This window comes from Schistocerca americana, chromosome 8, assembly GCF_021461395.2.
Source record: "Schistocerca americana isolate TAMUIC-IGC-003095 chromosome 8, iqSchAmer2.1, whole genome shotgun sequence".
Lineage (NCBI taxonomy): Eukaryota > Metazoa > Arthropoda > Insecta > Orthoptera > Acrididae > Schistocerca > Schistocerca americana.
This window is the reverse complement of record NC_060126.1, coordinates 186271523-186286080: the sequence shown is the minus strand read 5'-3', so window position 1 is coordinate 186286080 and position 14558 is coordinate 186271523. Positions and strand designations below refer to the sequence as shown.

The 14558-nt window shown below is 43.5% G+C and overlaps 1 protein-coding gene across 2 annotated transcripts in view; it reads left to right on the top strand.

Annotated features, from left to right (window-relative positions):
• LOC124545051 (probable G-protein coupled receptor Mth-like 1) overlaps positions 1 to 14558 on the top strand; it is a 399074-nt gene that overhangs the window by 61154 nt on the left and 323362 nt on the right. The window contains exon 2 of one of the 2 annotated variants that reach the window (XM_047123840.1): positions 3546 to 3891. In XM_047123840.1, the coding sequence (XP_046979796.1) occupies positions 3546 to 3891 (346 nt within the window). Of the gene's footprint in view, positions 1 to 3545; positions 3901 to 14558 lie in introns of both variants that reach the window. The other variant, XM_047123839.1, reaches the window with a different exon arrangement.

Genomic DNA, 14558 nt, shown 5'->3' with positions numbered 1-14558 from the left:
GCTCGAAGGGAAAGATTTAGGTGTTCCTTTTTCCCACGCGCCATTCGAGAGTGGAATGGTAGAGAAGTAGTATGAAAATGGTTCGATGAACCCTCTGCCAAGCACTTAAGTGTAAATTGCAGAGTAACCATGTAGATGTAGACATATTCCACACTTTCTTCAACCCTGTTAAGAATGTCACATGCAGCTGTGTGCCTATGTTATCTACACTTTCATAGAGCGATGGAGAACAAACAACATACTCTTTATAAAGATTTTACAAAGCTTGCTCTGAACGTCGTCTGGCATTACCTGTGTGCGATGCATAGCTGTCGTGTTCGCGAAACTGTCCCATCAAAAGTGGACATAAATGTTCAGCAGCAACTAACAAGTATTCTTTTATTAAATCGCCATCTGTGAAAGGGCGCAAGGACATTGCTAAAAGTAGAGCATCTTTGTAGACCACCCTAAAGGCACACTTCCTAGATTTTTCTTTCTCTTCCTTCTCCTCATTAGAGACTTCTTAAGTAACAGAATCCAGCACGTCATCCTCAAAGGTGAGTGTTCGTCAGAGACAAGGATATCTTCAGGAGTGCCCCAGGAAAGTGTGATAGGTCCGCTGCCATTTTGTGTATATATAATTGATCTGGTGGACAGGATGAGCAGCAATCTACGGCTGTATGCTGATGATGCTGTGGTGTATGAGAAGATGTCGTTGAGTGTCTGTAGGAGCATACAAGGTGACTTGACAAAATTTCTAGTTGGTGTGGTGAATGGTAGCAAGTTCCAAAAGCGTAAAAATGAAAGTTAAAGCAGATGAATAGAAAAAATAAACCCCTAAATGTTCGAATACAGCATCACTAGTGTGCCACATGACACAGTCTCGCCCATTCAATATCTAGGCGTAACGTTGCTAAGATATATAAAATGGAAGAGCACAAGGATCGCAACAGGGAATGGTCGATTTTAGGAAAACGGGATTAATCTGTAAAGGAGACCATCTACAGTACACTAATGCAACCCATTCTTGTGTACTGCTGGAGTGTTTGGGATCCGCACCATGTAAGATTAAAGGAAGACATGGAAACAATTCAGAGGCGAGTTGCTAGATTTTTTACTGGCAGGTTCGAACAACACACAAGTATTATGGAAATGCCTCGGGAATTCAAATGGGAATCCTGCAAGGAAAGGGACCTTAATTTTAATTTTAAAAACCAACAGCCTCAGTTGCAAAGTACACCTAGATTTACCTAGGTTTCAGTCGTGATAACCCAACCTTCTTTAGAATAAAAGTAACTACCGTTTGTCCATAGTGGATATCGTCAAGCTAAAAGCGACGATTTATACATTTTTGTTTTGCGGTTTTTTAAATTTTATCTTCTCGTCGAGGAAATCGCGTTTTCTAGCGCTGTACGATAAACCTGTATTGTTTTATTTATTATTACTGCAGCATCTCTCTGTTTCACGTCACAAATCAAAAATCTTCGAATAAAAGCTGAATTAAGCATAGACAATTTCAATTTTGCTATAAATACTGTTTATTTTGAAGTAACAGACTGGAGGATAGCTGTGTACTATAAGGTTACAAAAGTAGTGGGATAGTGATATGCAGATGTACAGATGGCGGTAGTATGGCCTACACAAAGTACAAATGGGCAGTGCATTGGCGGAATTCTCATTTGTACACAGGTGATCCATGTGAGAAGGTTTCCGAAGTGGTTATAGCCGTACGACGGGAATTAACAGACTGGAGTGGTAACTGTAGCTAGACGCATGGAACATTAAATTTCGGAATTCGTTAGGGATCTCAACATCCCGAGATACATAATGTCAAGAGTGCGCCGAGAATAACAAATTTCAGGCATTATCTCTCACAACAGACGTTTGCTTTCTCGGTGCTAACAGACAAGCGACACTGCGCGAATTAACCGTAGAAATCAATGTGTGACTTACGACGAACGTATCCGTTAAATAGTGCGGCGAAACTTGACGTTCATGGGCTATGACAGGAAATGACCGACTCAAATAGTTCAAATGGCTCTGAGCACTATGGGACTTAACATCTATGGTCATCAGTCCCATAGAACTTAGAACTACTTAAACCTAACTAACCTAAGGACTTCACACAACACCCAGTCATCACGAGGCAGAGAAAATGCCTGACCCCGCCGGGAATCGAACCCGGGAACCCGGGCGCGGGAAGCGAGAACGCCACCGCACGACCACGAGCTGCGGACATGACCGACTCGAATGCCTTTGCAAACAGCACGACATCGCCTGCAGCACCCCTCCGGGACACGAGACCATATCGGTTGGATTCTAGACGGCTGGAAAACCGTGGCCTGGTCAGATGAGTGCCGATTTCAGTTGGTAAGAGCTGATGGCATCGCTCCAGTGTGGGGTAGTCCCCACAAAGCCACGGACCCAGGGTGTCCACAAGCCGCTATGCAAGCTGGTGGCGCCTCCTTAATGGCGTGGTCTGTGCTGACGTGGAACTGACTGGGTCCTCTCGTCCAACTGAACACTCATTGTTTGCAAGTGGCTATATTGGAGATCATTTGCAGCCATTCTGCCATGGAATTTTTATGGATGCCATGACACCGGACCGAGCGGGGTGGCGCAGTGGTCAGCACACTGGACCCGCATTCGGGAGGAGGAGGAGGACAGTTCAAACCCGTCTCTGGCCATCCTGATTTAGGTTTTCCGTGATTTCCCTAAATCGTTTCAGGCAAATGCCGGGATGATTCCCTTGAAAGGGCACGGCCGATTTCCATCCCAATCCTTCCCTAATCCTAGCTTATGCTCTGTCTCTAATGACATAGTTGTCGACGGGACGTTAAACACTGATCTCCTCCTCCACCACCATGACATCGGGCCTTAGTTGTTTGCAATTGAAGGACATTCTGGACAATTCCGGCGAATAATGATTTGCCCACCGAGATCCTCCGACATGAATCTTATGGGACATTCATGGGACATAATCGAGAGGTGCACAAAATCCTGCACCGTCAACACTTTCGCAATTATTGACGGTAATAAAGGCGGCGTGGCTCAGTATTTCTGCAGAAGACTTGCCAGTGATATCTTAAGTCCATGCCACGTCCAGTTGTTGCACTACGTCGGGTAAAAGGGTGTCCGACATGGTGTTAGGAAGAGTCCCATGACTTTTGTGACCTCAGTGTAGAACAGAAATGTTCCGTAGTCTACAAGGCCCTTTATATACCGTCACTCATTTTCTAGACAGTTCACCACATGCAGTTTTTAGGGGAGTCTAGTGAGACATTGATCGCTTATGTAAAGGAAGCGTTGGTTGTGAGGTAACGCTGATGTGCACGCAACACATCAAGCAAACAGGTAGTGTGGGTACGCCCATAACAGACCAAGGCTACTAGAAGAACTACAGTTATCTACGCATACTTATGAGCGTCTACTGTAATTTTACAACTCTAGCCCTTATTTAAAACAGGAAGGATCTTTCCAAGCCGGAAACTGGGATTAACTGGCGCCAGGTACTGTAGCTTGCACGGGACAGGACTGACGAGTGGTGTGTTGTTGCTGTGTGCCAGGTACGAGGTGGCGCGCACGGCTCGCTCTACACCCACGCCGTCGACGGCTGCGTCGTCGCCGCCGCCGCCACCGCGGCTGCCGTGGTGGGTGTCTGCGAAGCTGCGCGTGGTGATGCCGTCTGGGCAGGAGGTGGGGGCGGCGGGGGTGGCGTGGCTCGCCAGCCCGGGGGCGGTGCCCGGCTGCCCCGCGCCCTGGCGCTCCCTGCTGATGCAGCACCTGAACCAGTTCACCGTCACGCACGACGGCCGCATGCTGCTGTACGACGCCGGAGACGAAGACGACGACGGCGTAGACGACGCGCCGCTGGAGCTGCCCGCCGGCGCCTTTTGCCTCGACAGGATCAAGGTCCGACAGGTTGGTGGCACCGCGCCACGACACACACCGCTAGCTGCCCATCTGCCTGTAAAAATAAATTTGTGGTAAGGTCTTATGGGACCAAACTGTTTAGGTCACCGGCCCCCTAAGCTTACACACTACTTAATAGAACTTAAACTAAATTACACTATGGACAACACACACACACACACACACCCATGCCCGAGGGAGGTCTCGGACCTCCGATGGGGCGAGCCGCGCGGACCGTGACAAGACACCTCAGACCAAGCGGCTACCCTGCTCGCCATCTACCTGTACCTACCGTACTAAATATCAGTCACCTCTCTAAAGAAAGGGCAATATTCATCATTTTGTGTTCCATAGCTTATTTATGTCAATGCGGAAGTACGCAGCTGTTAAACCTTACTGTAACAAACGTCTCCAGAAAGACATAACTAATTGACGTTCAGTTTCCTTACGTCACATTTTTCCAAAATATTTGAAAAATTAATTAACTCAAGAGTAGTCACATATTTAGGTAGAAGCAATTTACTTAGCAGATCACATTTTGGATTCCAGAAGAGTTATTCGACTGAGAATGCTATTTAGAATTCACCGCCCAAAATCAAAAAGGCTTCAATAATAAAATGCCGCTAGTTTGTATTTTCTGTGAGCTTCCCAAAGCGTTTAATTATGTCACATGTTATACTCTTAAAGAGACGTAACTTATATGGAACAGATGGTTTAACACACAACTGGTTTGAATCGTACTTAACAAACAGGAAGCAGAGAGACGCACTGAATAATTTGAACAACTGCAAATACGCTTCACGGGTTTGCCGCTGGATCGTATTGTGTAAATCGCACAATATTTCTTCGATGCAACTGCTCGACATGATTAGGTGGTGGTAGCTGCTGCGGTCACTGCTGCAAGGCGCGACTGATGATATACCCGTGCGTGGGAAGACGCGTATTGCCTGCTCCCGTCATGATAAATTCCGACGCCGCCGCGCGATTATCATCAGTCGCGCCTTGCAGCAGTGACAGCAGCAGCTACCACCACCTGATGATGTCGAGCAGGTGCATCGAAGAAATATTGTGCGATTTACACAATACGATCTGGCGGCAAACCCGAGAGGCCTATTTGCAACAGATCCGTCGGGAAAGCATGAAAAGTCACAATTTGAACAACCTTTGTGAGTGGGGAGAAATCACGTAGGCAGTCCCACAGTATTCAGTTTTGGGTCCGCTCCTGTTTCTTATATGAGGAGCGTTCAATACGCAACGCAACACATTTTTTCTCTCCGCTAATTTCAGTTGAAAAAATGCAGAGTTCCGATAGGTGGCGACATATCCTCCAAAATGGGGGTCAGTAGCGGAGGGATGTTTCGAGCAGAGAGCTGTCACTGCGTTTTTTTTTTTTTTAGAGGAACACTGGAGCATCGCAGATATTCACGGGGCTTGTAGAGAGTCTACGAAGACCTGGCAGTGAACAAAAGCACGGTGAGTCGTTGGGCGAGGCATCTCTCATCATCGCAGCCAGATCGCGCAAAGCTCTCCGATCCCCCGCGTGAAGGGCGGCCGCACACAGTTGTGACTGCTGTAATGTTGGAACGTGTGGACACTCTTACTCTATAATTCAAAAACAGTCTTAATCGCATATATTACTATTATTATACCGCCAACCGGTTTCAACCTGACGTACGGGCCATCTTCTGGGCGTTTACACCATTGATGGACTGCTGGTGGTGTCACTCCTGTCTGCATAACGGCCGTTATGTAGACAGGAGTGACACCTCTAGCAGTTGAACAATGGTGTAAACGCCCAGAAGATGGCCCGTACGTCAGGTTGAAACCGGTTGGCGGTATAATAATAATAATAAATGCGATTAAGACTGTTTTTGAATTATTGATTAATCATACTAATAGCTGCTTCTCTCCACAACCATGTTGTCCAAAATACTCTTATTCGAGGTGATCGAGGAATCATAATCAAACTCTTCAAGACTCAACTGGACGTATCTGTTGGTATTGCTCACAGATGAGGTACTCGAAAGATGTGCCCGCTTGGTTCCCCGCCGTCTGAAAGAAGATCATAAAGAGCAACGAAGGACCACCTGTGCGCAGCTGCTTGCGCTTTGCGAGACTCAGGGTGACAACTTTTGTCGAACATCGTCACAGGTGGTGAAACATGGGTTCATCGCTTCGAACCGGAAACAAAAAAGCAATTTATAGAGTGGCGCCACACCACCTCCGAAGAAAAAATTCATAGCCGCATGCTTAGCCGGTAAAGTCAATGGCGACGGTCTCCCGGGTCTCTGAAGGGCTGGCTTACTATGTATGATGTTCTCCCTCATGGTGCAAAGCTCAACTCTGAAGTATTGTGCTAACCCGGGGAGTTCAAGAAACGACTTCAGCGTGTTCGTCTCCACAAAAGAGCAAACGAACTTCTCCTTCTCTATGGCAACCTGAGGCCTCCCACGAGTCTACGTACCAGAGAGCTCGTAATACTTCAGCGACCGTTCTTCTTCATCCACCATACGGCCTTGATCTCGCACCTTCCGACTTCCGTCTGTTTGGCCTAATGAAAGATGCAATGTGTGGATGATGGGGAGATCATTGATACAGCAAGACGTTATCTACGACGTCGACTCGTAGAGTGGACGATGTGGACATACAGGCCGTCACAGTAAGCTGAGAATGTTAAGTTTACTCCAATAAATATAATTGTAAATTGGATTTTTAATCATGTATTATTTATAGTTAATCCTGTAAGAACGGAGATTATCTTGAAAAATAGGGTTTGGTAGCCAAAAGAATGGAGAATAACATGGTGTATTGGAATACCGAATAAAATCAACCTACTTTCAGAATAGCTTTTCACTTGACATTCAACAAGCAGAATTGGTACTTTCTTCAGTGATACTAGTGTTATAATAAGTCTCATTAGAGAGAAAAAACGGAAGAGAGTGTTAACAATGTTTTTCAGAGAAGTGGTTCTCTGAAGATTGACACACTCTTAATTTGAGAAAAGACGCTATCTTCAATTCTGTACGACAAATAGTCGTACTAACAGTTGTTGTACCACATGAGCAGGAGTCAGTACGTAGGGTAGAGGACTCCAAAATTTTTGGTGTATATATTTATGAAAACTTGAACTGGAAGAAGCATATTACCAAGCTTCTCAAACAGTTAAGTTCAGCTACTTTTGCTCTTCATATAATTACGAGTATTCGAAACAAATAAATCAGTTCCCTGACAAATTTTGCGTATTTCTACTCAATAATGTCTTACGGATTTTTTTAAATAGTGAAGACAGCCCACTGGTTGCAATGGATTTTATAGTCGAATTGACCATGGTTTCGACTCCTAAACTAAGGGAGTCTTCATCATAATTTATATTACATACGTAAAAAGTTGAGCATAACAGCTCTCGTCATACAATTTTAACACCAAAAAGGCCACGTCACATAATAAAACAGCCTACGTAAAAGTTTTACTGGCATTGCTAGTTAAAAATTAAAGCTTGCCGCTAAGGGCTGCTTGTGTATACTGAAGCAGGTGACATCAGTCTGATACTTTCACGGTTGCTGCACACAGCTATGTTTAAAGTTGTCTTACGGAATATTTCTGGGTTAACTCATCACTTAGAAAGAAAATACTGATTGCACAAAAGCGAGTAGTAAGAATAATGTGAGTCGTTCATCCGCGGTCGTCATGTTGGCACCTCTTCATGGAGTTAGGCATTTTAACTCTGCAATCACAATAAATTTATTCGGTGCTGAACTTCATGATAAACAGTCCAACACGACTTGAGAATTACAATGATATATGTAACTACAACACTAGCGGGAAAATGACCTCCTTCCGTCGGATGTTCGAGTCCTCCCTCGGCCATAGGTGTAGGTGTTGTCTTTAGTGTAAGTTAGATTAAGTAGTGCGTAAGCTTAAGGACCGATGACCTCAGCAGTTTGGTCCCACAAGAACTTACCACAAATTTCCAAAATTTTACCTTTATTACCCATTGTTAAAGCTGTCACTGGCTCAGAGAGGAGTTCAGTATGCAGCACTAAATTTTTTTGATCTTTTGCCCAATAACATAAGAAGTCTGTTAGATAGAAAAACAAGTTTTAAATCCAACCTAATCTCTGGGACGAGTCCATATATGCCATTGACTTATTTGCATAGCCCTGTAAAGTAAAATGTTCGATGAAGGACTTTATGTTGTGATCAAAGACTGGAATTTAAAACAAAAAAAGAAATTGACCGTACCTGGATTATTATTTGTATTCGCGACTATGTCGCGGCTTGTGAACCTGTAAAAGGACTAGTTATTGACTATAATTGGAGGAGTAGGGCTAAAAAAATGTGTTCATTGACGTTAATACTAAACGTCTATACATACCCTGTTGACTGACTCGTTCACACCATCTCGATAAAAGAATCGTTCAAATGATCTTTGGAACATGTAACTAATTATCTGTTAGCATTAATCACCACAGCTGTATTTTGGTATTTTCTTGTGTCATAACGAATTTCTCTCAAAGAACGCCTTGAGGTGACGCCAATTCTCGTAGAATTGTGCCGATTCCATGGTTCCAGAAGGTGCCTGTAACGTTATGTAAAACGATTAGACTTCTTTATTGTTCCGTCAGATCACCTGCCAGCTATTCAGATTTGGATTTTCTGTGTTTTCCCTAAATCGCTTAAGGCTAGTGCTCGGTTGCTTCCTTAGAAAAGGTCACGGCCGATTACCTTCTCTTTCCTTTCGCCCATAGAGCTTGTGCTCTAATTACCTTCTCACCGACAGGACTCTGAACCCTAATCCTCAGTCCTGCCGTCATTCACTCTGATGTGCTCACGAATGGCGCACTTGAAGAATTGTTGTCTGTACGCTACCATATGAACTCATCGAGAATTTTTGCCCAGTTCTTATCGAAGGCGTTCTTAACATGATAATTGTTGGAGAAGGTGGAAACAGCTATGATATTGTCTCTGCTTGAAAGTCAGCTCGTAGTGTTTTGATAGTGAGCCTTAGCTAGCAAATTAAGCGGACATTCTTATCATATACACCCTTCTATGTGAGAAAAATGCAACGCCACGAAATTAACAACTCATATTTGGAGCAGTCCCCTAGAAAGACCCCGGAACTCATCTGAGAGCATGCTAACTGGACCTGGGACCGTTATGGTGGGACCGGAACGAAGAAAAATCTCTGCCCCTGGTCTTCCAGAGCTGGAGTGTAGTGCTCTATCTGACAGACTTCCACCGCCACCTGGATGAAAACAGTCAGTTTTGGGTGATTTGCGTGTCGTGAGTTAATCTGCCTAAAACATATTCACTGTTTCTACCATTAATATTTGACTTACTGTGTCAAACCTCTAACATAATATTATACCTCTTAACGAGCAGATAATGAAAGCGCTTCATTTTTTTTAAATGGGACAATAATTATATGAAATACTGAAAATCACAGTGTTGTTGCTCCTCTTTCAGCTGATTTGCAATATAGATGATAGAATCAGAATGGGCTGAACACATGCTGGGTGATTATAAGTATACTTTATCTACTTGAGATCTAGTAGACAGGGTCTCTCCTCCGAAAATTAGGTGGAGCTAGCAAACTACAACTCAACAGATATTTCTGCAAATAGGATTTCAGCTCACATATAGGCAATATCTAGAGCGCCAAAGGACAAGAAACATACAAGAATAATACCCCGTGAACTTAGTACTCTTAAGAAAAACAGCACACCTTTGGACCAGTATTCCTCGAAATTTACCCCCAATTAAGTCAGTAAAGAGCTGAAGGGTGTCAAGGCTGGATTGGATGGAATACACCCAGAATTCCTTTTGCACTGTGAGCAATATGCCAAAAAATGGCTTGCAGAGTTTTACTCAAATATAATGGCAACAGACTGAGCCCAAAAATACTGTAATCAATTCTAGACGAACAATCAGGATTTCGACCTAATAGAAGTTGCACTGATCAAGTACTTTCCCTCACAACAGATATAGAGGCAGGCTACTAAAAAAAGCAAAAAACATCAGTTGCATTCATAGGCCTGAGCGCAGCCTATGACACTGTCTGGAGACAAGGCATGCTGTACAAACTCATACAAATAATCCCATGCAACAATATCATCAGACTTGTCGATAACATGCTTGCTGGGAGAGTTTTTCAAGTGATTACTGGAGAACAAATGAGCTACCAAAATTCTCAACAATGTGCTTCCACAAGGCTCAGTCCTTGCTCCATTGTTCTTCAATCTTTATACTTCTGACATCCCAAACACAAAATCTAGAAAGTTTGGCTATACTGACGATTGGGCTATAGCTGCGCAACCTTGAATCATTCGAGGCTACAGAAGACATCTTGAGCTACAATTTGAAGCTGCTGAGTGGCTATTTCCGCAAATGGAGACTGCAGCCGAATCCGACTAAGACTGAAGTATCAAAGCATCATTCTTCAACCTTTGGAAAAAATCAAATGGCTCTGAGCACTATGAGACTTAACATCTGAGGTCATCAGCCCCATAGAACTTAGAACTACTTAAACGTAACTAACCTAAGGACATCACATACATCCATGCCTGAGGCAGGATTTGAACGTGGGACCGTAGCGGCTCGCTGTTCCAGACTGAGGCGTCTAGAACCGCTCGGCCACACCGGCCGGCTCAACCATTGCAACCAATCAGCAAGAAGAGAGCTTAATGTCATCTTTGAAGGGAAAAGCCTTCGCCATAACAACTACCCCAAATACCTAGGAAGCACGTTGGACAGGATGCTCTCTTACAAGGAGCACCTTTCAAAGAGTGCAGATGAAATGAGGACAAGAAACAACATCACCTATAAACTGTGCGGCATCACTTGGGGCTCCATAGCAAGCACAATCTGCACATCAACAGTTGGGCTTGTCTACTCGGTGGCAGAATACTGCGCTCCAGTGTGAATTAACAGCCTGCATACAAGCAAGATTGATGTGGTACTAAATGGCACCACACGCATTATCAGTGGCAAAATAAAATCAACGCCTACTGTATGACTGCCAGCCCTGAGCCACATACCACCCCCAGAAATGCGGTGACAAAACGCTCTTCTCAGTGAGTTCAACAAGATAACCAATAACCCACAGCTGCCCATACACATCGACGTAGCTGACTTAGAGCGAAGAAGACTTAAATCGAGAAGCTCAGCATTACTCTCTGTTAAAAAGGCGACGAACTCCAACTTTGATGTCGACAAGCTGTGGAAACAACACTGGCGAGAACACTGCCCACCAAAGTGCCAAAGTTTCATGACAGCTGAGAAACCCCCCGGCTTCATCCAGTCACGCAAAGTATGAACAACTCTAAACCGCATACGTACTGACCACGGAAGATGTGCTGACGCCCTCTACAAACGGGGAACGATACCAACACCAAATTGCGAGTGCGGCGCTGAAAAACAAACAGTCCGACACATAGTGGAAGAATGCCCAGTTCGAGCCTACAAGAGGACCTTCAACGATTTCCTCGCTGCAGCAGAGGAGGCAACTGATTATATTAAATGTCTTGATGTCAATCTGTAATTAACCTATGCATAAAATGTATAAGGACTGTGATGTATGCCATACGATCAATAAAATAAATAAATAAATCTGCTTGAGCCACTGTGGATGGAAAACTTCTTACCGTATGGGCACCTAACTTTAGAGGAATCATGTTCAGACTGTGTGCTGCAGGATTTTAATTGTTAGTAGCGTCAGTGTCATGACGTGCCGTTAGGCGCCGGTACTCGTGCGATGGCGTAAGGCTGAAACACAAGCATCGGTGTACATTACAGCTGAATCGCTGATTGCAGAAACAACACTTGTCCACTTTTTGCTTAATTTTCAGATGGCTGCCCAGGGCAGAATAAGAATAGTACTATGGTCCGGTTCCTCATGGCAGTTGCAGCATCTCAGCGTTTACTCAGAAATTATCATTATTTCCCGGTCAGAGGCCATTCATTCTTACCCTGTGACAGGGACTTTGCAGTGATTAAGAGGAAAATTCGAGCTGTCGATAGGATTTATAGCACCATGCAGTTTGTAGAACGTATTGTGGCTGCAAGTACCTTTAACAAATACCAGGTTGAAGTTGTTTCAACAGTATTGTACTGGCTTTCAAACAATGGTGGCCTAAATTTTACAAACACAATGCCTTGCCTTTGGAAACAATGAATAGCAAAGTGCTCACAAGGAATGAGAAACAATCCTTCACTGTTTCAGAATTCATGGAATTTGAATACAACAGTGAGTGTAGTGGGAACGTCATTGGAAAACCATACATTGGAAGCCTGGTGACGCACACTTTTCGTTTACTTCTTGATTTAAAAACAACAGTAACTCTACCGACGGCTGCAGCAAACGAAAAATGTGTACCAGTAAGAGAGAAGAAAATAACTGACCTCAAGAAATTGAAGCCGTATATCCCTAAAGAGCACCTATCCTTTTACAGAGCTCTCTACAACTGGCCTTCAGTAGACAGCAGAGGGCCTGACAGTGAATAATAGACATGGGTACAAGCAATATTTCACTAAGCTTGCTATTTACCTGATTGTAATTAGTAGTTAAAAGTAGTTGTTCAGAATCTGTTATGTACACGTAAAATGAGAATTTTGGTCATGAGAAATAATAGAGCTGATCTTCAGGAACTGCTATGTAGCCTAATAATAACAATTTTTTAATTGAACATAATTAATTTACAAATAAACTGCTGAATAACACAGACTTACATTTCTGGCAGCCACTTGGTTTCAGAAACAGCACATATCCATGAACTTTGCGTATTTAAATCATTATATAATCCAATCATTACATCATTGAAAATAGTGTCTGGACATCACCAGAAACTGTTCCGTTCAAAGTAAAATAGAGCTGTCAAAGAAAATAGAATACTCAGGTCCACAAACTTATTTTCCGTTTTTTTTCAAAATCAACATACATGGACTAATGCTGTTTCTGCAATCAGTGATTCTGTTATAGGTGTGGACAAGATGAGCTGGGCTTTACTCGTAATGCTGTTTTATCAGAAAAACAACAGTAACGCTGCTCCTCTTTGCTAGTATCGATGCGTTGAAGGAATACGAAGAGGTTGGCTTTTCACATCGAGGTTGAAGAACATTTTTCGGAAGTTCAGATTAACAGGCGATTTGAGAATTGTTTCTGGGAGCGGCCGACGGCCAATTGCGCTGCAATTGTTAAAGAAGTTACAGGCGCCATGGCTGAGGATCCTAGAGCAGTGTTCAAGTGTGTGCAAGCAGTGCAAGAGCTGTTTTTATTTTTTTTAAGTGTTGAAGTTGACGACGTGTGGCGATGGAACACGTGGAGTGATGAATAACACTTTACGCTCACTGGGACGGTGAACACTCGTAGTTGCCGCATTCGCAGATCGTCACAGCCAATGAGCATTCATGAAGTTCCCCTGCATAGTGAACGCATCACTACATGGTATGGTTTCCCGGCACAGTTCATGGTTGGTCCGTTTTTCTTTGAGGCACACGGAACCCAAGGACCAACGACATGCAGCGTGAACGGCATACGTTACTGTGTTCTGCTTTGTTAACACGTGATCCCTACTCTACAGGAGAGACGTGCCTTGGACTCCACTGTCTTAATGCACGATGAAGCATCACTTCACATTGCTCGTGAGGTTACTCGTTTATTCAGTAAAACATTTGGAGAAAATCGAATCATTGGTCGAGTGTTCCGAACTGCGTGGCCACCGCGATCACCAGATTTGAACCCTTGTGATTTCTCGTTGTGGGGTTATCTGAAGCACAGGGTTTATGATGGAGCACTAACACACCACGAAGATTGAAGATGAAAATAACGAGGGAGCTGGCCAGCATTCTGCCTGAGTTGTTTCGGGCAGCAGTAGAGCAGTCTCTAGTGAGGTTCCAGGCTGTCGTTAATATAGATGGTCGCCACACTGAGCAACGTTTGTAACCTGGAACGAAACAAGATACGCAAATAACAAACATTACTATCTCATGTTGAAATTATAACGTCTTTCTTTCAATGGTGCAGTCGTTATCTCTTTTCCGCATGTCCTTCCAAATGTTTCCACAAGATTTCATTGTTCTACGATCACTCGTTTTTCATGGGGGGGCCCTCTCAGGTAGCGAAAACTTAATTATAGCCACCCTGTAATACGAGTACCGTCTTCCATCTATACTTCCTAAGAAGTTGTAAAATTACAATTATTATTAAAATCCTTCACTAACTTTCTGAAACCATCATCGACATCTGCAAATTTCCTTTAGTGACTGTCTTCCTTCTCAATCTTTAAAACAACTCAAACTCTTATAGAAAAGAAGGCGCTAGGCTGATAAAAACTTGCCTGTTGACATGTATGTGGGAAAAATATTTGAATTATTAAAAATATGTACCTATTTTCAATTTATTATTGACAGCTGTGCAATATGATTCTGAAGAATAGAGCATTGTTAATTGCTTATCGGTCAGTTTTTTTAGCAACTCCAGGTGAAAGTTTAATCTTCAACTTCTATTTCTTCTTCTAACCTTGAGTGTATATGGTCGGTATTTGAGAAATTAGTAAAACTTATCTTGATATCTAAATGCGTAAATCTCAGTCCAGGGCAACAGAACTTTGTTAAAGTGAAATTCAGAAATTTAAATTTTGAACGAAAGTTTGTGACACTCACGCTGCACG